The sequence below is a fragment of the Betta splendens genome, chromosome 1, assembly GCF_900634795.4.
Source record: "Betta splendens chromosome 1, fBetSpl5.4, whole genome shotgun sequence".
NCBI lineage: Eukaryota > Metazoa > Chordata > Actinopteri > Anabantiformes > Osphronemidae > Betta > Betta splendens.
In genome coordinates this window covers 4,114,978-4,141,909 of record NC_040881.3, presented here as the reverse complement: position 1 = coordinate 4,141,909, position 26,932 = coordinate 4,114,978, and the positions used below count along the sequence as shown (strand labels likewise).

The following is a 26,932-nucleotide window of genomic DNA, read 5'->3' as shown; positions in this document are numbered from 1 at the left end:
TAGCAAACGCCTGTCAAATGAACGTTTAATCGCGTAGATCAGGCACCCTTTTGATGCTGCAGGGCGTTCGCTTTGTTCTCTCACCTGTTGCTTGCTGTTCGTGCAGTATCAAGCGTGTGCGATTGCAGGAGCGATGGGAGCACGAGATGTCCGGCTCTAATCACCGCATCCTCCAAAACCGCTGACTGAGGCTTTCAAATGGGGTGGGGAAGCCCCGATTCATTGGCCATACAGTACATCACTGATGTCCGATATTCACCTTGTTACTGGCAACGCTCCATCTGCAAATAAGATGACATTTACCGTCGCTATTGATGGAGATTTTTTGTGGCCTTTTGAAACCATTATTTTAACGAAGAACCTGCAGTGTTTCCCATTAATCATCTGTGCTTAGTCTGTACTTCATTGTTTCCGATACATCGAGTTCCAGTATTTGCTGTTCAAACTGAGTAAGCGCTTCATTCACGTCTGTCTGAGCTTCTCTGAAGACACTGTCTCATTCACACTTTAGCTCAAAAATCCCCGTAATTTCCAGCTCCCAGTTAAAATTACTCAGTCGGCTTCGTTTAGGACGCATTGGAAACATTTGGGAACCGTTTGGCTCGAGTCAATTTACTTTTATTTTATTTGCCTAGAATATTTCCAGGTTTACTAATGAAGCGGCAAGAGATTGTTAGAGGTCATTGTAGCTGCAGCTAATGAATAGAGAGGAGGACTAATAATCAAAACAAAACAAAGAGCATTGGTATCGCCTTTAGCACAGGATGTCATCACTAAACCCAGAGAAATGTAACAGGAGGCACGGAAAATTAGCTTTTCATGAACCAATAGTAGTTGTTTATCGCAATTTATTACAAAAGACGAGTATAATAAGGCACAGATAACCATACGATGTGTTAATTTTATAACATAATTGTAGTTTTTGTCCTTAAGGTGTCAGTTTTAACAGCTTGATGCTTGGGAACATTTGTTTAAACACTGATTAATAATATATAAGGCATGGATTTGGTTGTCAAACACCAAACCCATGAGCTGACATCAGAGCCGACTCCTGCAGCAGCTGGTCTGTGTTCAGCAGAAGGAGAACGTGTGAGAGTCTGTTTGATAAGGCCTGTAAATAGTCCCCGGTCCAATTCGCTCCTCGTGCAGTGATTTGCCACGGAGTCGTCTCCCACAGAAACGGGTCTGCCACTGGTTCAACGTGTTGAATCACGGGAAAAATGACAGACTGAGAGCTCTGACCACCGGGCGTGGCCCAGCCTCACACGCTGCTCCAACGTCTGGGCATCAACGTAGTCAGGCGCTTTGTCCTTTTCATGTATCATGTTTAAGGATCATTTTAATAATTTTAGACTTAGAACATGTACAGTATAACCCGAGCTACAAATTATACAGATTTCAAAAAGAAGCTGTGAAAACGAAGACCTCTCATTAGTTCCAATGAAACCACAGCTCTTGCACAGCTGGGTGCCAGCGCAGAAGGTTCTGGGGAAAAAGAGTTCTGGAGAGACCAATAGAAACTTAGAAACTTCCTGGCTCAACATTTACCTCAGCGTCAGCTGCCAACGTACTGCACAGGTCGATTAAGCAGCTCCACACGTTGGAGACAAGGCCGGAAGGAATTCTTCTGTTTTTACCCAACGCAAACGACAAGATGGAGGTAAAAATACTGCTGCGATGCTGCAGATGTGTAACGTTAAAACATGTAGGAGACCGACCCCTGGCAGAGGAGGAGGAGGAGGAGGAGGAAGAGGAGGAGCGGGGAAATGAAATGGAATGGAATACATACACACCACAGACACAGAAGCAGATGTTGCACATTAAAATGAAGCAGTAACGTGCGCCGTGCCCTCGTCCAGAGCCGCTGCCACAGCCACTGAGGTCAGGGTGACCCTGGATTTACTCTTTGTTCTTTTGGAGGCAGTTCAACAACCACTGTTGGTTCCAGCCATGAAAAGTTAAATGCTTGTCGTGTTTCATAAAGGGGTTAATACCTGGAGCCGTTGCTGCCTCCCCGTACGCCCCCCCCCCCCCTTGTTAATGGTTGTATAAGTGGGAAACAGGAGTCAGGGAGGTAATTGTGATATCCCAGCAGGCTGAGCAGCAGATGGACCATTCCTCCACCCGCAGCCTCCCCCGTTCCCCGCACTGATTTCACCGTCTTCATTAGCCGCCTCAGAGGCTGTGACCTCATCTTCTTCCGCCTCACCCCTTGCCCTGCTTTTACCCCGCCGCCCGCTCTCGCCCTGCTCTACCTCCACCCACTCCTCTGTCTTAATTCTGCCTTTCGCTCCATCCTCTGAGAATCTCTCCCGCTCCTTCTTGCACCTCGCCGTCCTCCTTCGCCCCCCACTGTGCCCAGCAGCTGTCCCTGGCTCCCTCTCCTTTACCTGTTGCTCAGAGCACCCCCCCCCCCCCTCTCGTGACCCCTCCCCATCTGCTCCCGCTCCTCTGGCCAAGTGACCTGGTGCATGGCATTATGGGGTTTTCCTGCGGGGTTACCGTTGTGCGTGTGCCTGTTTGAGCGATGCTGCGACACGTCCATGTGGTGGTGTATAGCAGGGCATAGAGAATGAGCTGCCATAACTTGTTATGTCTCATTATAACACCTCTTAAAGGCTCCACAGCCACAAAATGAGCTATTTTAGCACCATTGTTCTCGTGTGTCCCAAGACGAATAGGATATTAGTGCACCGTCTCACACACACACACTCACTCACACACACAAACTAAACAGAGTGAACTGAGTCCAGAGCTGCGTGTCAATTATAGTGATTGTGTGTGCCTGTGCGTCTTCTTTGTGTGACAGAACTAAAGACAGTGTTTAAGTCTCTGACAACTACAAAGAGCATTGTGGCGGAGACCTCATGACAACCTCCCTGTTTCGAGCAGCTCCGAGACGACAACAGCGATGGGGTTTTTTGCTTTCAGCACATTACTGACTGCGGGAGGGGAAGGCAGGTGCAGAGAGGTGAGAAAGATAGTCATTTAAAAACCCAGAGAGGAAAATAGGCGGAGGCAGGAGGGTAGGCCGGGAGAGGGGAGAGGCCATAAGGGAAGTTTAAAAATGGGATTTGGTTTTCTGAACTTGTGTTTGAGCAGCCTCTCAGACACCGGTGATTTTAAAATAGAAAAGAAGAGAGGGCCGGCCTCGTCTGATCAGCCGTCCCTTTTAAGTCTCTCACGTCACACCATGCGATGTGGCGAGAACGTAGCAGGGCATGCGCCTGCGCCGCTGGATTAGAGGAGGGATTTGCAGTGGATGATGGTATATAGAACAGGAAGGTGGGACCAGCGAGCAGTCTGTTTGAGCACGGAACAAAGGATCGGAAGTTGGCTTTAGTCCTGGGCCTTTAAACCTTCCTCAAATGTTCCCGTAGTGAAGAGCATTACTGCATAGCTTCATACAATGCTGGAGACCCCGGGTCAGAATTCACCTGCCAGATGCTGGATGCAGGTCATCACAGTGTGCGATGCCACAAAGGAGGAGGAGGAACGATGAATGCAATCAATACCCAAACATGTGAATGATGTCCTCTGGTGTCTGAGGTTCTGTGACTAGTTCAGCCATTGTTGAATCCCTGCAGCGTTTGGTGGGTAAATGGTTTAAAGATGGGTATCACCACCTCGCTCGCTCCCTTTAATGTAAATCAAACCGTTAAACACCTAAATAGAGAATCAATGGCACTCTTCGTACTCTGCAGCTGCTGCAGTGGTTTCTTCACCTCCCGTGAAGAACTGAAGCTTTTTCACAACACTCCCGTTACCGCCGACGATTAGGCGCCGTAGAAACCGAGGAACACCAAATCTCTTCTGTCATTTACCCTTTCCACAAGTAATCAGTCTTTGAGATTAGAGAGGAGCCTTGACTCCCTCTATTCTTTAATTTCACTGGCAGTAAAAAAAGACTGCACAAGAAGTTAAACATTGCATTCATTTCTAACTTTGGAAGCGCTTAGACACATTTTATTCACATAATGGGTTTAAAACCACTGAGGTGTGTTTGTCCTCGCGGCACTACAGCTAATAGGAGGTTGACAAAACCCAGGAGCGTGTGGTAAACAGAGAAGGTAAATGAGAGGTCAGAGGGCGCTGGGCTGCAGCACACGTCCACTCCACGCTGATGCATTTGACCCCTGTGTTTTTTGCTTGACAGGACGGCTAGATAGGAAGGTTGATGGGGCCACTGGCCTCCATGATGGGCTGGAGGCCCTGCACGGCAGACGCACTCACTCTTTCTCATTGATCCCAGCCGTGCATCAACGACCACACACACACGCACACACACACACACACACACACATGCACACGCACACACACACACTATGGGGCCATAATGATAATCTTGATTTCTTTGAAGCTGTGGGAGGACCCCCGCCCTGTGATTGGCTCATTTATCCTGTGGCATTGTAGGAGGCTGAGCTGTGGCAGAAATCTGGGTTTGTGCGATGTGTGTTCCTTGGGCTTGACTTTTGTCAGAGTGCTGTTTGTGTGTGTGCGTGTTAGTTTCCAGCTCAGTTGGTGTGTGAGGCCTGTGTTGGCAGATTGCCAGTGCCAGGCTCTACACCCAGGAGATGTAGTCTCAAATGGCAACCCCAGATGCTGCGGCTCACCGCCCAACACACACACACACACACACACACACACACCCTTCATTTCACTCTCTACTGTACCTCCTTTTTTTATTTCACTGCGCGTCTCATTTCTCTCTTGTGTTTGTAAGAGGGAGAGTGAAAGTGAAAGGCAGCAAAGTGCGCTGTAGCTGGAGGATGCAGTGTGATAGGCAGCTCTGATAAGTGAGGAAGCTGGACTTTGATCTCTCCTCTTCGGACTAACCGGGAGACTCAATAGTCAGAAACTCACTGACGCACACTCTTGTTACAGCATCACAGAAGCTGTGTCAGACTATGAGAAATCGTCTGTGCATTCCCGGTCCTTGTGTTGCTGATGAGCTATGAAGTCGGTGCCTCAGACTTCTTCCAGCTATGAAAAACATTTTGCTACCAAGCATTTTATGACCTGTATTATTTGTTTATGACTGGCTACTGGACACACACACACACACACACACACACACACACACACACACACACACACACACACACACACACACACACACACACACACACACACACACACACGCTTGTGTGGACGTACAACCTTGTGCTCATTTTGCTGGTATTTCTCTATCTCGTCGTGTATTTGCAGCAGTTTTTCTTTCCACTCTCTTTCTCTGACCCTGCAAAAGAACACATGGTGTAAATGTGCAGAATTCTGACTGCGCTAAGGCTAATTCTGCCTCTTCTCTCCCCTTTCCTGCCCTGCCTCTCTCCCCTGCTCCGCTGCCTGGTGCTGCTGCTGCTGCTGCTGTGCGCTTGGACATATCTGCTCCCTCAGGTGAGTTGGATTTTTCTTACAGTGCAGTTTGGTGCTAGACTCTGAATTTCAAGGGCATCTGCACACATGTGTTTTGCTGGATTTTATACAATCATCTCCAGCTGTATATGGTGTTTTATTTAAGACCCCGACAAGTCGTCAATTCAGAAACATCCAGTTCCATTTTGAGCACCTGCTGTAAATGAAAATAGCTGTGGCAGTGATTTATCGCTGCTGAATACCTGTAACCCAATGAAACGAAGTGACGTTTGTCCCCGTTGCTCAGTAAAATGCAGACACGCTGATTATGCATCAGACTTTTGCGTGTAATCTGCGCCGCCCTGAGGAGAGCAGGTAACCTTGACAGTGTTCCGGTGCTCTCGTTGGCAGCGCTCGTTGTTTTTGGCTCACGTGAAACCTTGGCCAACTCCTATAGTCCTGGTTTTCATTGGCTCCCATTGATGCTTGCCAGGTTTTCCATTTCACACGCTTATATCCAGCAGCAAAGCAGTGATGTGGCAGTGCTGCGTGTCTTAAAGGCTTGGAATTAAAATGTATATGAGCTGCAGTGATGGGGACTAGCTGTGGTCATGGCCAATCAACTCCTCCACCGTCACTTCATGCTATATACTGTAAAGAGAGCTGCTTTGAAAAGGAGGTGACATATGGCACAGATGCACTGATGCAAGTTCCTTTGATGAGGATATAAGGATTGATAGGAGCGGGTGGTTTTGACATAGCTCAGTGATTTTATGTGGGGAGCGAGAAGTGGCAACTACAGCAACCTGAGCGTTTGCATGGCAAAATTCACAATATTCACTTTACAGTAAAGGTTTCAATAAAAAAAAAACAATCTTCTCATTTGTCGAAGTAATGTTTATATATGAATTTACAGTGTAGTTAAATGTCAGCATTATGGTTAAACTATATTTTGCTCACTTGAATGATTTTTGCTCGAAGAAGGAACAAAAGTGAGTAATTAGTGTGAGGGAAAGTGTGCGTGGTGCTGATCACAGTGTCATGGCTCCTTGTGACAGAACATGAGCTCATGCATTGACTTCACTGAGGTCACCGGGCGCCTTCTGTGACCAAACTGGAGCTTTAAGTGCTTCTGAACACGTTCGCAGCCACGTTAGGTCAGTAATTGGGTATATTTTCATGGAAAATGTATAAGTGATTTTGGGATGGCTTCCTAAGCATTTTGCTTTACTAGCGTCATAAAACCCGAAGACCCAAATGTTCATTTGCAGTCATTATGTTAATGGCAATTAGTATTGACTTTTGCGGCTTGTTGGTGTGAGCCAAATGTTTGCAGGAAATTATAGCAGCCATCAATGGGAGCCGTGCTTGTGCTGACGTAATCTTAACTCGGAGCACAAAGCGAGCGCTCGGGAGCAGACGCGACTAATACCTGCCGTGAGTGCGTGTGCGCGCGTGCGACTGGATGCGCTGATGTGCGTTGTGAAGTGCAGCGCGTGCGGCTCTGGCAGCTGAGCGTGTGTGGGTTTTATTAAGGGTACGTTACTGAACAGAGAGCGCAGGAGGAGACAGCTCTCAACCAACATTATTCACTGTGTCTTGGTGCATGTGGGCGTGTGGATGGAAAGGTGTTGGCACCGCACATCACCTCCAGGAACTATTTCTGCTTCCTGTAGAAGGACATATTTTGGGACATTGAGTGTTAGCTGATAGACACTTTAAAGCAGCCAATTAACAGCTGCAGTGCGATAATAAACATCCTCTGACTGTAAAACGTCCGGCGAACTAAAGAAAATGTTTCCATCTACTTCATTTGCGAATTAAATTCCGGAACGTAGCTGAAACCTGATTTCCCTCAAATGAGTTGGCTCCAGTTCTGCTGTGTGAAAAGTGGCGAGCCGTGACCTTTGCAGTTCATACCATTTGAATTCACACACGGTGCCGGCGCCGACCTGAGTTCCACAGAACCGAGTGGAAGCGGAGCAGACATTGGCTGTGTATCGTTTCCTCGTACACGTCTGTGTAAGATGTTCTCTGCTGCTTCATTCCTCCACTCGTGTCTCTCTCACCTTCCCCCCTCTCTCCCTCTCCTGCTAATCCTCAGAGGCCAGTTTGGGTCTGCTCTCAGGGATTGAAGGAAAGAGGGTTTAATAGTCTACCTGTGTGTGTGTGTGTGTGTGTGTGTGTGTGTGTGTGTGTGTGTGTGTGTGTGTGTGTGTGCGTGCGTGTGCGGCAGCAGCAGCTTTGTGCATGCACCATTTTGCTTGTGTGAAATGAGGAGATATTGGTCTGAATGTATAAGCGGATTCAATAGTGCAGTTTTGAATTTTCATTTCTCCTGCTGCAAAAAAAAAAAGAAAAAAAAGAAAAGCGCAGCAAGACGAAGACAAGGAGAGTTTGTCTCTTCTCTCCTGAGTGGTACATTTCTCCTCCTCCCCAAACACAGGCCGAATGCACAGCCTGTTGGAGGAAGAGTGTGAGTGATCTATGAAGCGCTCGTCTATGATAAGCTTCACACCACTCCCTCCTATTACTTCACTTTTCCACCATTCAGGGCTGTGTGCTTCATGAAGGAGGAGGAGGAAGAGGAGGAGGAGGAGGAGGGGGGGGGCAGGTTCCAGGCCTCAGATGATGCCACTCATTCTGTTAACTCCCCTCTTCCTTTCGTCTGCCTCTTCTCCATCCTTCTCTCTCTCTCCACCACCATTTCTCCCTCCCTTCATCTCCTGGGCAGTAGAAATTACTTGTCCCTCTGCAAGGGCGCATCATCAATCCCAGGATTCATTGCATGTTGCCAACGTAATGGCAGCTGCTTTGATTGAATCGAGGGGCAGCGCGTGTCAGTGTCTCCGCTCGGACACAGTTGCGTGTGCGTGAGAGATGCTCCTGAGCGCTGGGTTTATTTTTTGTTAACCTTTTAAAAGCCCGTGTTTGTGTGCCTCCACCTCCAGCATGCGCCGCGTCCTCGCCCCCCTCTCGGCTCTTGTGCTGTTTTCCCGACCGTCGCTGCCTTGTTTTCATTTCTTTTTGCAGTTTATCAGTCCATTTAATACTAAATGCTAATATTGCAATATATTGTGTGTTTTTGTGTTAGGGAACGGTCCTAATGGGTAATATAATCATAGTAATGGAAAGGCTTTTTCTCCACTGTTTGCTAATGCACATCTTTCTCTGTTTAACTCTCTCCTGTTTGTTGGTCTATTTTTTGTTTGTGCCTTTTTTTATTTTTATTTTTTTTCTGTCTCCATCTAATTTCACTAATGCTATTCACTTGACTTTTTCCCTGCTCTTATCTTTCTTTGTCCTCTTCTTCTCATCTCTTACCATCCAGTCCCTCTCCCTGTTTCTATATTTGTGTGCGTTTACTTGTAGTCGCAGTAATATTAGCGCTGCGTTATTGCACCGTTTGGGATTCTTTCATTCACAACTTCCGTTTTAAAGCCATCAGGACGTGTTGGTGCAGCATCATTTCTAATTAAACGCTAATGACTCCACTCACTGACACACTTGAAACCGAAGGGTAGTAGTGACATAAAGGTTGTGTTCAGGTTTGCCGTACTTCTCGTGGTGTAAACACAATATTTTCTCACAGATATAATCTGCCTGTTAGCATGATTCAAATAAAGTTGACATTTTACACTAAGGGATGCAGTTTATTAAAAAGTTGATGAGAAATGCAAATTCGCCATCCGGTGCTGACAAGTCTCCTGTTGAATCCAGCAACATGTGAGTTGCAGAAACTCCCTGGTGTTGCTGCTTTATTAACACCATTTATCATAGTGTCGCATGTGTTTAACTTGTATACATGATATTTCAGTTGTTGCTTGATTTAGTTTTTGGGAGTTTTATGATGTTCTGAAATTCCAGTCACATCATATCGAACTTTACTTTACTGTTAGATGTGTCGTTGCTGCCCCACAGGTCAAGTTGAATCTGAAATCTATGATGTCTGTAGATAAAATCCATTATCTCTTTTGTAGTGTAGCTGTACTGTACCTTTGCTGTATTTTAATCCCGCAGGCTGACATGGGGAGTATTCAAGCAGAAAGAACAGTTAAATAGAAACTAATTGCAGACAATTAGCGATTGGAGATTGGCATCAAAGATTTGCTAATAACTGACCCGCATTTGCTACTTGTTTCACGCACTGTGGCATTAATTGTTGTGCCGCGTGTTTGTGCGGGTCCACTCCAGACGACTAGTTTCTCACTGAGGGGCTCTGTGATGAGGTCGCTGGTGTCAGCTGAGCAGCTGATTCGACCAATAAGTGTTTAACCTGGGTTCAGCTCAGCCCGTAATGTCATCCTCTCGTCACCGCATTGATTGTTGTGACTGTGATTCTGCTTCTAATAAACCTTCAGGTAAATATCTGGGTGGGTTTCACTTTGTCAGATGAATTGTGCGACTGGGAGAACTCGATGGCAGCGATGAGTCTGTGTCATGTGTACAGTGCAGAGCACACGCTCGCAGAGGGAGGCTGCGCTTGGACCAGTCGATATGTAATCAGCTTGGTGGGTATGCAACAGTGGTAATTCCCTCCTGCCCACCACTCGGCGTTGTGTGGGAATTAGAGAGGAGCAGCTGTAAATTGGAGTGAACACACGGACACACAACTGCATGGAGTGACGCAGTGGTGCAGCGTTGAGTGAGTCACACAGGACATTCGGCTACGAACGGGAGCAAACAGTAAACACGTGCAACACACAGTCTGATAGTGGGATGATTTTGATGCGCACATTATTTTGGTTTTTATGTAGAATTAATTTAATCAGCACATAAAAGAAATTGCCATCAATATTTTTTTATGAAATATTTCAGGCTTTATCTCTGAGCCGAGCAGAAAAGATAATGAATGATAACAGTATCTGAACATCTAACATCCTGTTACAGAGGAAATTAAGGAAGCATTTATAATAATGAAAAAGTCTATTGTGTTAGAATGACACCAGATTGATGGATAAGCGTTATGAAGTATTAGCGTGTGAAGTCGTTTAAGGCCACAGCTCTGTTGCGTCTGTTCACCACACTGCTCTCCTTCGTCTCTTATCTGCCTCCTCCTCCTCAAATAGGGTCCAGTGACACAGAGCACAAGTTAAAACGTTCTGCCTGTCTGTGTGATGAATGGATCTGTGCACGAGAGGAGCTGGAGGTAGAGGTAGAGGAGAAAGAGGTCGCAGTGTTTCCTGAATCAAAACCTCCAGTGTCTGACCGTGGGAAGTGCTGGTGTCGATCTTTAAGGTCTCGCCGCTGACATCAGGCGCTCGGTGGACTGGACAGTGTTTGTGCAGCTGGAGAAGTGATGGCGCTTCTACATACCTGCCTTCTTTTATGGTAAATGTCTCCTGTAGACGTTAAAGCGTGGCTGAATGGTCATATTCAGTCTGGGGCTTTCTGTAGTTTTGTGGGTTGTCTGCCGAGACCTAAAGTGTTAACCACGGGCTTCTCCCACCAGCAGCCGACACGTTTACATGGAGATCAGCTGCTTACGCGACCCGTGACTAGAGCAACACAACACAAACGTGTGCGCTACATGAACGAGCATAATCTAATTGTTTTCTTCCGGCTCCTACAATGTGTTTTGTTCCTTTGGTGACAGGATGCGGCGTGGGCTTTTTATTTTTTCTGCCCAGACTTTTCCTTCCAGTCCATGTGTCCTCTCCACATGCCTCCTCCTCATGCTCCCTGGGCTGCTCCATCACCTGTGTGTGGTCCACTAACTGTACCATTGATAGAAGACAGTGCAGGGGGGGTTGTAAAGGTGGGTGTGATGGTGCCGGGGGTGATGGAGATAAGTAAGTGGAAAGAAACAAACACACCCGGGGAACAGATAGTGTAGAATTAGTTGGATGGGGGCGTTCAGGGCAGTTTGGAAAGCGGAACTGCTTCAGCATCTCCTCCGTTTTCATAGCTGCTTGGTGATAATATGGCTGACGGAACAGCGAGGGCGTGTGAGTTAGTGCTGCGAGATGCGAGCTTCAGCAGACCACAGCCCGAGTCGCAGCAGGCATGTTAAGTAACGCGGAGCCCACTGCAGCATCTGTTCTCCCTGTCGTTTTGGATTTAGTGTTGGGCCTGTGGAGTGGACCGACCCAACAAAGCGGCGGCTCCGGCGGAAGCGGGGACACGTTGTTTAACACTGTCTCCACCTCCTCCTGGAGCCGGCCCGAGTTTGCATTCAGCAACTGTTCAGGAACAGCCTTCATCGGCCCTGCAGCCGGAGACAGATCTCACTCGCTAGACTAGCGCCGATAAGGAAGTACACAGTACTATTATAAATAACCTACTCAGGAGAATAGTCCCCGCTGTACTTGACACGACAGATAAATGGCAAGAGAGACGTGTGCGCGAGTGAATCTGAGTCAGTGTTTGTGTGTTTGACGGCTTCTGGAGGTTAATATACGCCTGTGTAACGAGAGGGAAATTGCTTTATGCCGCTAAGCCCTCGGGCTACAACATCACAGTTATGATGAACAAGAGTTTTACAAAACCTTCGGTTACGAGGCTGCCACACACACACACACACACACACACATGCACACATGCACACACGCACACACACACACACACACACACACACACACACACACACACACACACACACACACACACACATTTCAGGCATGTTCTTGACACACACATTACATTAACTGGAGCCTTACTCCATCACTTTGCGTTCAGATAAGGAGTGGGTTTGCCTTTGGGATGTGTGTGTGTGTGTGTGTGTGTGTGTGTGTGTGTGTGTGTGTGTGTGTGTGTGTGTGTGTGTGTGTGTGTGTGTGTGTCACTGTATGAGTGGAGCTGTCACTGAGCAGATTGTCCCATCTCTCATCATGGCGTGGTCGTAGGGTCGGGGGGAGGGAGGGTCGGTTGTGGGCAGCTTGATGTCTTTGCTGATATAAAACCCTGTCAACTGGAGACAAGACCTGTCAGTGTGTGTGTGCGTGCGCGTGTGTGTGTACGTACACGTGCGTCCGTTTGTGTGTGAGACAGAACGACTGTGATGAGTGCCTGTGTCTGTCAGACAGTCCGCAGCGTGAGGACCTGATTGAAAGCAGTCTGAAAGGTCAAAGTCAAGAGGCAGATCAAAGAGCTGAGCCGTGGCTGTTCAGTGATTGAGGTTTAGCCATAAAAACACACAGTCACACCAGCGCACACACACGCAAATACATTTTGGGGATCAATAGAATCAGGGACAATGCTGTAATTCAGTGTAACCATAATGAATGTTCCAATTAGTCTGTAGTCAGCAATACATCCTCACAATGCCGCAGTCACACCAGAGCTCCACAGCGTGTGTGTGTGTGTGTGTGTGTGTGTGTGTGTGTGTGTGTGTGTGTTTAGGTGTGCTTGTACTGTACCATCTATCTCTGTCTTGCTGGCACGCCTGCATTCACAGTAAGATTGCAGCTTATTACCTGTCTCTACTGTGCCGTCCCGAGGGCTCGCCGTGGGATATTGCTGCTCAGGGAGGTGGCGTGTGCAGGTCAGAGCGGCGTTAGCCTTTTTATGCCGCGCTGACCCGGGAGGCCCGGCTGTGATACCTGCCTGGTTGAAAGCTGGAGCCGCTCCTCTAATCTGTGCTTCTCTGTGTTTATGCTAGTGCGTGAAGACCGGTTTAGCAGCGGCAGCTCAGCATCATCATCTGACGGGGCTCCAAGGCGCCGGCTGTTTTTATTAGGGGATTCAAAAGTGCGTGATCGGCATCGTTTAGTTAATGAGGTCTGATAACAGGTCGCCTGGCGCTCATAGCTCCTTTCTGGAGATTGGATGATTAGTTGATACTTGTAAAAGTTGCTTCACAAACAAGCTGCTTTGCTTCAACTTCTTGGATTTTGTGTCCAATAAACAATTTAAAGATATCCATTTGCACGTTGATGATGCTGCTCTCGGTCCATGGCCTCGTCTTTGTCCCAGAAACCGAACCGGTCAGTGTTAACTGTACTCAGTACCTGCTCTGGTAATTGCTCACCTTTCATATAATGAACCCAGCAGCTGAGAGCTTAATCTGCCTGTGACGCGTCTCCTCGCAGGCCTCTGTGCGAGTGAACAGGCGCTTGACATTTTACGGGTCTTGCTAAGGAAAAGGAATCATTTTGGGAGGTGCTGAATTCGTCTGCCTCTTGTATGAAATGAAAATGTTGTCCCTGTCACTGTGGCGGTGCCTTTAGCACCCACACAGCACAAGAGTGATTGCAACATCGCCGCTGTATGTGCCACCGTCTGCTGGAAAGATCCCAGGAGACTCGGAGCTTCGCTGAAAGTTTTAGCAGCACAGATGTGCTGCGACTCCTCCTGCGCTGTGATTCTACATAAAGTGTTGTTGTGTTTTTTCTGGGAAGGTGGAATCGCAGGACTCGGCTGCGTGCGAGTGTTGCCATTTCGTCATTTCACAACTCAAACAGTGTCGCGTTTCTGTGGCCACTTTAGGCTCTGAATGTGACAGCCATGAGCACATGCTTTCATCAGGCGTCGATACGGGACGAGACAGAGGCTCATAGGATCACACGCACACACGCACACACACACACTGAGCAAACCTCAGAGCATAATGCAGCACAGGTCAAACTGCCAACTCACTGCACAACTCTGACTTCAAAGTGCAGTGTCTGCGTTCTGCAGTGCTGTTCCACAGTAGAGCAGTTGTGACAACCTGCTAGTGTCCTTTGAATCTGTAATTAAAATATGTGCTGGTTGCCGTTTCCACTTTTTGGACAGGTCCTCCACTTCAGACATTTCCGGATGATCACTCTCCATCACTTATTCCCTGGTGCGCTTTGCTTCTGCGGCAGCACCTGTACGTGCGTTCTGGAGAAGGCCACAGTTGCATTGTGTTTGTGAAATGGTTTTGTCAAGCTGTTTCCTCCCTTTGTGCGTTCTTTGGAAAAGCTTTTCACTTAAAGCTGTGCTCAATTCCTGAAGGCAACTGGGTCTTATGTTATATAAAGACACAAGCAGCAGAAGAAAGAATATTTTGCTCAACAGTATCACTGTTTTGCTTTAGTTGTTGTAGAGGCTTTTTAATATGCAGGAACGCTCCCTGAACCGATAGTGGCTCCACAGCGAGGCTGCTGCAGAGCTGCAGCCCCAGCAGAGCAGGCAGAACTAGCTTCCAGGCCCCCTGCAGATTAGCTTGATTAATTAGACTTCGACTTTATCAAAGTGATATTTGGAGTTCGTATGCAAAGAGGCCCCGGTAACCATAGCGATTTGTACTGTCACCGCGCCTGTTTGCTTTGCCGTTTGCCTCGAATAAACATCCGCTGTCTGTTCCGGCCCCATTCCCGTAACCCCCGTACCACTGATTTACTTAAAATACTGCAGCAAATGATCCTTCAGCGTTTTGATTCGTCGGCGTCGGCGCTTAACAAAATGAGTGTCACTCTGAGTTGCAGCGCTCGGAGTTTGGAGCCGTCTCCTTCATGCGTCTGAGTTTTGGCTGTCATAACTAGTTTGCGGAGAGACTGTTTTTTTTCATGAGCACTCATTGACTGCTCTCCTCAAATCACAGGAGAACATTGTTTTTGCCAGCTATGCGTGGCTTGTCAGACGGTGCCAGATCTGGAGGTGTCACCGTGCCAAAGACCGAAACATTGGAATGTTCTGGACACTTTTACACCCACTATAAATTCTGCAGAGACGAGGTTACGGGAGGAGGGTGAGGATAGACTACATAATGATAAATCCCCTCCAGATTAGGCTCAACGCATTTCACAGCATATCTGGATTCCTCCTGTTGACCACAGTAGCACAGACTCTTCCCTTCGTTTCCAAAGCACGAGATCTGAGCCCAAACCGCCAGCGTTCTATTCATACAAACAAACCCGGATGCAGGCGGCGAGCCTGTGTTTCGGTGAGAGCGTTAGTTTATCAAGTTTGTTTATCATGCACGCCCAGAAGCCTTTCAGACGTACTGGCATATGGGGTGTATGTGAAATTACTTTTTCTCTCTCTTTCCAATAACTTCATATAATATCTTTCATTTCTGTTTCCCTAACACATTCAATTTCTCTCTCTCTCTCTCTCTCTCTCTCTCTCTCTCTGACACACATCGCTTTGCTCTCTCGCCCCTTATGTTCGTTCTGTCTCCCACTTGTCTCTCCAGCAGCCAACGACGGGGCCGATCGTATACAGTCTGCTCTCTTTAAATCACACCGTTGTTGTTTCGCTGCCATTTGCTATTCATGAGCTCCTCTGACTCAGGTCTGTACCTGGATCCGTAGGTTGAGGAGATGCAGTGGCTCGGTGAATGTGGATTAACGAGAGTGTCACGTTTAATACCGGCATGCGTTGTCACCAGCAGAGAGCGAGGGCGGGAGGGGAAACAGAACGCTGGTTTATCTCATCAGCAGTCGGAGGGAAAAGCAGGTCCCGACCTGCAGCAATTTGTTTTGCACAGCAGAAAAGAAGACAGATTAGCTTTATGTGTGGACGCGTGTTAAGCATTTGCTACCGATGCACTTGTTGCTGTTTTTTGCACCTGAGCTGTTTGTGTGCACTCAGTCACCATAACCTCGTCAGAGATAGTAAATAAAATAATAGAAATCAAGAAAGTTAGAGAGATTGAACCGAAGGAGTGAATGACTAAAAGTGCTGACTGCGTGGGGGCGATGATGGAACGCTCCATCATCGGGCTGCAATGCTAAATGACAGCATGGGAGCAAAGAGTGAGGCGGGGGGAGAGGATGGAGATGATGGGGCAGAGAAATAGCAGGCAAAGAGAGGGAGGAGAGAGCGAGCGAGCGAGGGGAGGGCTTGCGCGTTCTCACCTGAAGCCACTGGAGTTCAGCCGGATGCTGGAGGCTCCATCTCCCTCCGTAGCTTGATTCAGATTTGCATGCTCATGAATGCCTCATTGTCACACATCTGCATGATCTATGTCTTTGCTCTTTCTGGAAACACATGCATGTGTGAACACACGCACGCACGCACGCACGCACGCACGCACGCACACACACACACACACACACACACACACACACAGCACATTGGCTTACAAATTGCAAGAGGAGTCAGGGAGATGAGACTCTGAACTTTGAATTCCTGGCAAGCTTTGAAGTTTTCAAACATCTTCCTTTCACCCTCTCTGATAGAGGAGGTGCGCTATCCGCTGCTCCCCACAGGAGGATCTTTTGTAATTGGGCTTTTTTTTTTGGTTCCCGCTAACTAGAGCTCTCTGTCGTGACTGAGTAACAGTGACCCCATCGCCTGTGTGTCTGCTCGAGGCAGATGTGAGCATGCAGGGGTGGCTCCGTCTGGCCCTTGAGAGCCTCAGTCCTGCTTGTTTTCCAATTATCCCTCACCTACAGCGCCCACTGCTGATCAGCCAATCACAAGCTGTAAGCGAGGGACGGCTAGAATCCAATCAGGCCGGAAGCCGCACTGCCAGCATTTACCAAGCAGCAAACGTTTCTTAACATGATTTCTTGGTGAACAAGACAAGGTCCGGAAGAAGCGCTGTTTAATTTCCTTTGGCAAACAAGGTGAATCTTTTTAAGTCATTTCCAAACAGCATAAACTCATTATCCACTGTTGAAAGGCACTAGAGCAATTTCACAAGAGTTGGAAATAGACCATAATATGAGCCGTTGTGTAATCATGTTTCCTAATTCAGCCCAGCAATTCCCTTACTCATCTACACAGATGCAGACTCACAGCGTCTGTGTTGACATGAACTCAGGTTATGCAGAGTTTAAATGAGTTGTCCTGTCTCTGTTCATTACACACTGATGACCGTGCTGCTCTGCGTCGGACTGGGGACATGTTTGAAATGTTGTGGGTTTTTTGTTTGTCCTCCTGAGTCCTGACAGTCTGCTCGGTCTGCTCACCCTGAAACGCTCATGTCCCCCACTGGAATCGCTGCGCATTCCTGTGCTTTAGTCTGATCCCGACTATTACTGATTTGCAGTGTTGTGCCACATAGCAGCTTCATAAAGCCTTTGTGTGTCTGAAAATAAACTAACAGTCGCCCACCACCCAGCTTGTTAAACTGGGACGACTACTGCTATTAATGACTTTTTGCAAACAAGCACAACTCAGTTTGTCTCAAAGAGTCTTTTTGACAGATGATTAAAACTATTTTGAACAACTTTCTCTTCAGACCATCCTCGCAGGCATCTCTTAAATTTACACCCGAAAGGAATCTAAAAATACCTGCTGATAAATTGAAAAGCTAAACAATGAATTATTCTGCAAACAATGAGCACATGTGCCTCAAACGCTTCTTTGTCGGCGCTTCCTTAGTCATTATAGGTTGACTTGTTTGCTATTGCTGGAAACATCTGTGCTGGGATGCGTGTGACCTTGTACAGCATGCGCGTATACTGTATATCCAGTACAGAGCATATGTGTGCTAATGTGGAAGTGAGTAAACAGGCAGGAAAGAAAGTCCTATTGCATCTCAGCAAGGACGTTTGTTAGTGTTATTGAATTAATTTCACTCGCTAAGAACGTTTACTGAGACGGAGTCTGTCCTTCAAATGGTGTGTCACTAAGCTGCCCTTGTCTGAGGGGGATGGGGGGGGGTGATGGGGGGAGAGCAGGGAGAGGAGGAAGACATGGTGTGTCTTTCACTTGGTGGCAGATGCTGGCTCTGTGGAAAGGATCCGCGTTTGCACACACCTGAGCATATGGACTCATGCACAGGCGGAACCACGGCGCACACACAATAACAAATTAGTTAAATGTGCGAAGATGAGAGCAGAGGGAAGAAGACGGTGAGCAAGTGAGTTGGAGAAGTGAAACTTCAATGATTAAGTTTTTACCCGCCCACACGCTCAGGTAGCGAGTACAGTAAATGGCATTGCCAGAGGACACAGCAGGCTCCTTTCAATAGAGCTGTGCTCAGAATCAATGCTCCAGAGCAGAGATGAAAAGAGGATGGAGGTGAACAAAAGGTGAGGGTGCTGGACTTTTGATGAAAGACTGGAGGGAGAGATGAAACGATGAACGCTGTGGGACCGAGTTCAGAGTGGACGCCCAGCAAGGACGCCGGGGACGTGCTCCCGGTGTTTGCCAGGACTTTTTTCCTGGAACCGGTCTAAATGAAGCGGGACAGAAATTAGCCACAGCCAGTGACGTCAGCGAGTCCCTGAAGGACGGCGTTTACAGTCATCTGTTTCTTTTGTTTAGGCCATTAGCGAAGGTAAGTGAAGGGACACGTTGTTGTTTCAGTCGCCGTTTTGAAAAAAGTTGGAGAAAAGTTCCGAAGCAGGCATTACTCACGTCTGCTCAGTGACCTCGCTCAGGCTGTGTCTATTTTAAACCGCATTCAAACCGCCAGATGCTCTCACTACGATGACACAGGGTGAGTGTTGTCTGATGGACTCACGGGTGAATGGAGGAAGAGGTGTGAAAGTGGACGTGGGCGGTGGCCTCCACAGGTGAGACGGCTCCCGATCACGTGACGGCTGCTTTGAAAAGGAAGAGAAGCCTAATTATCCCATCATTTATTAGCTGTGTGTGAGTGGAGAAAAGCCGTGTGATACGTTTCTTATTGTCCGTCTTTGAAAGTGATGTCTGCGAGAACCGGACACCACTGATCCTCCAGAGCCCTGAACTCGTGCTTGAATCAGAATGAGAATGAAGCGGCGCTGCTGCTTAGGATGCTTCACCGTCCGTCCAGCCTCCTGGTCCCCGCATCCCGCCTCTCGCCTCCACGTCTCTGCTCCGGTGACCTTCCCGCCCCCCCTCCTGCCCGCTCCCCTCTTTACCTCTGTCTGGTCACGGTCTGTCACAGTGATATCCCAGGTGCCGTGGTTTTGATCTCTGCCTTTCAATAATGAATGAAAGGATACGATTCGTCAGTCACTTCAAAACCACATAGCCCGTAGTGCCCAAGGTCGGGACAGTGGCAGCTGTCAGAGGGAATGATGGCCTGCACAGACAGGTGTGGTGAGGGTGCCCAGACACATGGACATACACAACTCAGCTTTGGTAACATGAGGGAGACAAAACTGGAGCTTTTAGCTGGAATCTGGAAGAATTGTTGGAATTCAAGATGAGACGATTAAATCGGGTATTAAAAAATTAAGTGATACCGACGGAGTCTGAGTGTTTGACTTCACTACACATTACCTTTACACTTTATGGTTGTTCTGTAGAGAGAAATCCTGCAGTAGCGTATGTATGCATGTACGATGGATGGGAGCTGGAGGCTGCAGTCATGTTGTCAGACTATCGCATGTCTGAGTGCAGTGGAGTTGGTGAAATCTCTGTTTCGCTGTGGATCTGGGTCGAGCGTGTGTGTGTGTCTCTGTGTGTCTGTGTCTGTGTGTCCGTGTGGGCGTGCAGGGCCCCGGGGCTCGATTTGAAGGTGATATGATAATCGTGTCCGACAGGTTCAGGAGCAAACTGGTATTGTCCCCACGCAATACCAGTGTGGTATTCAGACTCTGACGACTGTGTGTGTCTAAATACAACTTAGTTTACTGTCTGTGGAATGAAGGGATGTTTGTGACTGAATGAGGCTGGGGAAGTGTGGAATGTAAAACAGACAGTGATTCCGTGTCTGCCATTCAAGCTGGAGGTGCTTCTTCAGAGGACACTGATGTCTCAGCAGGGGGCATTTTTTACTCCCTTCCTATTCTCTCATTCACCTCCTTTCTCCTCCGGTCTGCTCATCAGGAGACGGGAGCTGGCAGCGTTTTTCATCGTGCCCTGCGGTGCACCCCACTTCTTAAATGTCACTGATCACAGTCTCTTCCACCTGATTACCCCCACTCCCCTTAGATCCCGCTCCACCACGCCCCCAATAAACCCCCACAACTGTTCTGCCCCAGTTATTACCCCCTTTACCGCCTCCGCCTATGGAGCTGCGCTGCCCTGAACTGGGCTCCAGCAGAGCTGCACAGCGGCCGACAGCACAGGACTGTGGATGTACTGGGCAGCTTTTGTTTGTGACTGTGTGCTGTGCTCTCAGTAAAACATCACCAAATGAAAGTTAGAAACACACACAGCTACGCTGACATTATTAAATGCCAGAGAAAGCAATAAAGTGGCATTTTAAGACTGCTCAATCACAGTTTTGGTTAACATCCCAGTCTTACTTATGTTCAAGACAATTACTCACTGGCCAGTCACAGAATGAGCACGGGCCAAATTGGCAAAAGGCCAGAGCCAATGTAATTAAGCAGTCCTTTCTTTGATGCACCTGTGTGGTGCGTGGCTGGATGTGAACCCAGACTGTGAAAGCAGAGCTCAGCTGCTTCCACATAGGTTCCTTCTTGACAGCCTTTTGTTGTGGAGCTCCAGAATAGCACTCAGTACATTCTACTATCACTGCCTTTGACACGAAACAGCAAACACTAGCAAAGTCAAGCATGTTGACTTTGTACTGCGTACAAGCCCGGCCTGTGTGTGTTTATGTGCATGTGTGACGGCGCGGGCTACTTTCCTTTGCTCTGACATGTGCCAGTCAGCATGTCAGGCTCAGTCACCTGTCAGCTCCTCTCAGACAGCTGTCCGTTAGAGCTTGCAGGAGCCGTGATTGGAGCAGGCAGTGAAGGATCTTGGAGGAGGGAGTGACGATTGGCTGGCTGAGCTGGAACAGGGGTGAGGAGGTAGTTACCCAGTCTGAGCGAGGGACGCTTTGATCTCAGCAGTCAATTAAAACAGCTGCCAACTTGAAAAACCACGAGTTTGACTCCTGGTGGAAGGTGTGGACCCGCGCCGGCCCAGGCTTCAGCTTAGCTAAGCGGGGGAAACATTTGTTCTCCTGCGCGGCTCTGCAGTCCTGTTTTCTCATCGGGAGCCGTACGCGATCGCAGCACGTCTAGTGGGGAGAGTTCGCTTCCCCTGTGGACTCACTATCTTTCCGTTCAGCTTAGGCCATTTGGAAACAGCTGCGGCCTAGTGGGTTAGCGCCGGAGTCACTTTGATTTCATCATCATCAAAGGCAGCAGGTGTTTTCTGCTTAACTACCATCTTCTTTGGTCTGTAGATCGCTTCAGTTATTTCTCTATAATGCATGTGTGTGAGGCTTTTTACAATTACATTTTGGCCAATGCATTTTTAATTTGAGTAACTTATCTGAACAAAGTGTAATATTACAGAAAACACAGCTGCCTGCTTTATTCCTTCTGTTCATACCTGCAATTAGGCGTGCGTGCTGCGTGTGTAAGTGATGGAAAAAAGAGTGAGTCACTGATACAGGGCATTCAGGTCAGTGAGTGACTCTGTTTTCTGTTTTCATCCTGGTGTTAAACTCCATACATCCAGAGCTTCACCTCCAAGCTGTGCTGCGCCTCCCTCCCTCCCTCTGTGCGTGGATCACCAGCTTCCTGACAAGGAGTGGCTGGGGACGATGCGTGTCATAGACAGGGGCGGAGTCTCTCCCCTCTGCTCTCCTCGCTCTACACCAACGCTCGCACCTGCAGAAACCGGGCTGTGAGCTTGCAGATAAACCGGCCATCATCAGCCTCATCCAAGATAGCGACAGGTCTGCATATCAATGAAAGCCTGAACAGCTGGGCCAAACAACCTGGAGCTGAACACGCTCAAGTCTGTGGAGATGACAGGGGAGTGCAGGAGGCAAAATCCATCCTGGACGCAGCATCCAGCTTCTCTCTTGAAGGCCAAAACAGCCAGATCCTGCATCCGTTCCTCTCCACAGCCCAAGCGCTCATTCACAGCTGACCAGTTACAACTGCTACTCTGCTTCTGTCAGAGTATGTGTCCATTACTTGGCCAATGAAGAACATGCCCAAACCTTTCATTTCTGGGGTTAATCGTATTGTAGATGGGATAAGCACATTAAACATTATCTGTAGAGGTGTGAATGAGTGGATTTGTTTCAGGTGCTGCGCCGATGCAGGCTTTTATTAACCAGATTGGATACAGGTACATATACTAATTGCAATAAAGTGTCTTTACTTTTCAAAATAGATAAAGGTTTAAAGTGTAAGGAGCATTCGCGGCACCTGGGATATCACTGTCAGCATCATTTCTTGTCACTAAACAGACATTTTAAATAATAGGGAGCGAACATAAAGTTTATTCATCCCTGTAAAATGAACTGAGTGGTGGACACCTGGATTACAGCACATTAATTGCATTCTGGTTACATTTTAGCTTGTGTGGAGCCTGCCCCATATACTGGGAGACATTATATTAAATAGAAAAAACTGCAGTGGGCCAAGAGGGGGAATTATTTAATAATGCAGTTCATCAGCTTTCAGGTCAGAGCCACATCTCACCTGGAATTCACCTCACTCTTGTGAAGTTCCCTCACCTCCAGCTCTCTTTGGAAACTTTCTAGTTCTTGTTTCTGATGTATTTCCGTCTGCCGTCACCTTCAAACTGGGTTTTCTTAGTTTGTTTACAGGTAATGGTTCTGTTGTGATACTGTTGTGATGCTGGAGTGTTTGAGACTGTGGTATTTCCTGAATGCCTGATGACATGACTCGAGTTGTTCTGCTGTAGTTGTTACACAGCTACACAGTACGTATTCAACAGCATCAGTCACAATTTACAAGCTATTTCACATGCAAAAATATGTTACATGTCATGTTTTTATCTCGTCTGAACTCTTCAATTACACAACACAAACTTCCCAGCCTCTATTTATTGCTGTTTTATTAATTAGCCTTTTGTACCATGTTTTCTGACTGGTAGCAACATGCCAAAAATTTACCTCACAATTCTTCCTCGCCTCGCACACTGTCAGTCCAATTAAGTGTTTTGAAATGCCTGTTGAAACAAGCGCAGGCCGACTTATTAGATTAAACACAAATAGAAGTCATTTGCACTCCGTAATCAAATAGACTGCTGTTAGCATGGCGAAAAAACGCTTAGCCATGCAATTTTTACCCGCTTATTCATTAAAAACGATGCTATAATAAAAAGACTGATTTAGTTATTTTCCCCCTTTCAACCTCATGCGTCAAAAAGTCATGTTGAAGGGTGTGTGTGTGTGTGTGTGTGTGTGTGTGTGTGTGTGTGTGTGTGTGTGTGTGTGTGTGTGTGTGTGTGTGTGTGTGTGTGTGTGTGCGAGCGAGCGAGCGAGCGAGCGAGTGAGTGAGGCTATCAGTGAATCAGTATTCATAGACTTTAGCCAGTTCTGCCTGCCCTGTCTCGCAGCAGGGGTTCAGCTCTATGAAGATAAAGTGATTTTTCTGGAGTGAGTGACCCTAATTCTGACCCGACACGCACGCACGTCCACACACTGAGCACACACGCTCGCACATTTAATATTGGACAGGCACTTCTGCAATGAGAGTTCAACTTTAGCTTAATTCCTGCACTTTTACTCCGTCGTGTCAGTCCTCTGAAATGCATTTACGCCACGGGGCTCCCTCTCGTATCGGAATTTGAACCGGGCCACCTACAGCAAGGTGCCTTCCACCAGCTGATTCAAACAACACCCATCAGGCGTCCATTACAGAAATCATCCCCTAAACCGATGCCGTAACCCTGGACCTCATGTGGAGCTAGTGAAAACGTTGCAGCGCTCAAATTTAACTTATTTTTGGACATTTAATGTGGTGCAATGTGAGAATAATGATCTTTACTGGTCCATTTGTAAAGGACAAGTCATTTAGGGCCTAATTTTTCCTCGCTGTAAAAGCGCAGAGGAGATGAGAGAGAGGACGGCGTGGTGGCGGACCTCGGAGCAGTGACCCTTCTCATCGTCTCGTCCTGTTCATTCATCCTCCTCCTCTCTGTCCTCTCTCCCCTATCACGCTCATCTCCCAGCAAATTGAATTCCTCTACAGAATCTGCCTAAGCAGCGAGAGAGCTGAAGTATTGCATCAGGAAAAAACCCCACAAAAAAACGTGTACACGTGTGCGTCTGCCTCTTCACCTCCTCCATCACTTCTGAAGGCGATGTCTCTGTTAGGCAACATTCTTCTCCAGCACGCGAAGAGAAGAGGAGACCTTGAGCTGCCACATGCTTTGACAGAGACCGACCAAGGGGCGACAAGAGAGCGAAGCCGCAAAAAAGGAAAGGGGGAAATCTTGGCAGAGGGACAGGTGGTCGGAGCGCGGGGGGAGAGAGTGACGTATCGACGCTGAGTGACAGAGACACAGTCAGCGAGGACGAAAGAGAAAGGCGACATCAGTAATTGAAACATGCTGTTAGCTGACCTTGTTCCTCTCACATGTGGTGTTCTCTATCTGGGCTTCCTAATGGACTCCCTTTAAAGTGGAAAGAAGGGATTAAAGGGCTCTGGTGGAGACGGGGCTGAGAGGGTGGACACGCCATCAGGCTGTACATGGCACGAAGTCTAAAGAAAATGGAAGATAAGTGGAATGGTTGGAGGCAGGTGCAAAGCAGCGCCATCCTCCTGTTTGCGCAGTACGTACGTGCAGCAGCCTTTCTAATTGAGGGTCATATCTGGTAAGCCGTTAAGGCTGCTCGCTCTCTCTCTCTCTCTCTCTCTCTCTCACCCACAGACAGGCAGCAGTGAGTTATAGTGCTGGTCAGCACTATGACATTGGAGTCTGCATTGCCAGCCATCGCCCGTAGAAACAGAATATTCCAAATAAATCCTTGCTCTCACATGCACACTCAAACACCATTTCTCTCTCTCTCTCCCCCAACACACACACACACACACACACACACACACACACACACACACACACACATACTCACATATAAATCTGTCGTAGATGGAACACTTCCCACTCGTGTGCAGAGCGGGCAGCTATCAATCTAAAAGAGAGAGGGAGTGGGTGAAACACTGGGGGGGAAAGGGGCGCGAGGAGGAGATAAAGGTGGCTCTGAGACGTCCAGCGGGAGTGAGGAGCGGGGAAGGGAGAGGGAGACAATGGAGACGAAGTGAGAGGGCTGGAGGAAAGACAGGACTGAGAAAGTTGAAATGGGAGGGAGGAGAGAAGATTGAGTTGACAGGAGAGCGAGCGAGAGAAGGAGAGAATGTAGAACTGTGCCTTAGAGTTATGGACCTGTCCATACGTACTGTAGCAAGCAGATAAGCCGGCCCCGTCTCACCCGCGCTCTGTGTGCATGCGCCTGCGAGAGCTTGATGGCTTGAATAAATCTCATTGTCTGCAAACCCTTAAATCCCATACCCATATGCAAATTCGCATTTAGTGGCTGCCTTCACTGCAGGTGGTGTCACTGGACCTTCATGCTGTGCGGTGCGAATCCAGGTTTGAACCATTCAAGGAGCGGACGGCGCTGTTTGGTCACCTCCAGCCGCCTCACGGGGCGAGGAAACACCCGCTCTTGCTCGGATTCAGCGTGTGAGGCAGTGTTTACGGTGGCACGTAGCAGGGTGTTACATGATGACGTTCAGCCTCCAAACTGCATCACATCACATCTGGACAGCAGCGTGTACATTAGCCTGTACATTAGCGTTTGGTGCCAGAGCCACGCGGCAGATGCTCGGCGCAAACACAAGAAGCTGCGAAGTTCCGAGGTGTCGTTCCAGGGAATAAATGGGAGAGAACTGCTGCTTTTCTGGACCGTTGATGCACATCAACGCTGGGAAATAGGGCGCGCTGAAGCAGATGCACATGTTGCACATGGAGAGTCATCCTGTGGGTGTGAGTGCTTTAATGCGCCTGAATCCAGCGGAAGTGTTTTATTGCCAGGTACGATTCGAAGGCGCCGCCTCTGCAGAGCCTCGGACAGATGGATAGATAGTAGTCGGTGTCGGGACCTCTGATCACTATTACTGTAACGCACACAGTGACCATTTCAGATGTCCAAATACAGCATGTGCCTTGGCATTTACAAAATGGCACCTGTCAATGCTGTTACAGAGCTTTTCAGGTTGGGACTTAGACTGTTTAGAACAGCCTTTGGAATGTCAGTGGGTTGTGTGTCAGTACATGAGGTTTTGGGGTGAGGGACTCCTGTAGAAAATCATTTTTCTTTGTGTTTCTGTCAGAGGTGGCCCCCTACCTGCAAGGCACTGGACTGGGGCAGCAGGTGGTGTTGGAGGGAAACAGACTGGTGTTGACCTGCCTGGCTGGAGGCAGCTGGCCTCTGCAGTACCGCTGGACTCTGAGGAACAGCAACATCACCGACTGGACGCCGCAGTACAGGTCAGTTAGCAGCACGGGACCTTTCCTTCCCTCTCCCCATCCCATCCGGAGTCCCGTGTGTGTGTGTGTGTGTGTGTGTGTGTGTGTGTGTGTGTGTGTGTGTGTGTGTGTGTGTGTGTGTGTGTGTGTGTGTGTGTGTGCGTGCGTGCGTGTGTGTGTGTGTGCGTGCGTGCGCACGCGTGCGTGTGTGCGTATGTGTGTGCGTGCATGCGTGCGTGCGTGTGTGTGTGCGTGCGTGCATGCAAGCGGTTCTGCTTGTGGCATGGAAAAACAGCTGCAGCATTAGAGCTGTGTCCATTAGTGATGGAGTGTTTAGAGAAGGTCAGAGCGTTTAGACAGTGAAGTCAAAGTGAGATTAATAATTACATTAGCACCATAAATATGTATATGGTCTGAGGATGAAGAGGAGAACCAATCAATATGTCGAGCTCCTTTCTCTGACTCCCCCTCCTCCCCCTTCTGTCCCTGCATGTGTTGCTTTGTAAGAGCGATGCAGTCCCTCTCGGCAAACCGCAGCTGTGAAGCAAAATTGTTTTTCACATCATTCAGACATAGAGGGAATCAT

The 26,932-nt window shown here is 48.1% G+C and overlaps 1 protein-coding gene across 5 annotated transcripts in view; it reads left to right on the top strand.

Annotated features, from left to right (window-relative positions):
* The window catches only part of LOC114856379 (protein sidekick-1-like), a 172,308-nt gene that overhangs the window by 37,106 nt on the left and 108,270 nt on the right, over nucleotides 1-26,932 (top strand). For all 5 annotated transcript variants that reach the window (XM_029152286.3, XM_029152293.3, XM_029152302.3 and 2 more), the window contains one exon: nucleotides 26,211-26,367. In XM_029152286.3, coding sequence (XP_029008119.1) covers nucleotides 26,211-26,367 — 157 coding nt within the window. The remainder of the gene's footprint in view (nucleotides 1-26,210; nucleotides 26,368-26,932) is intronic.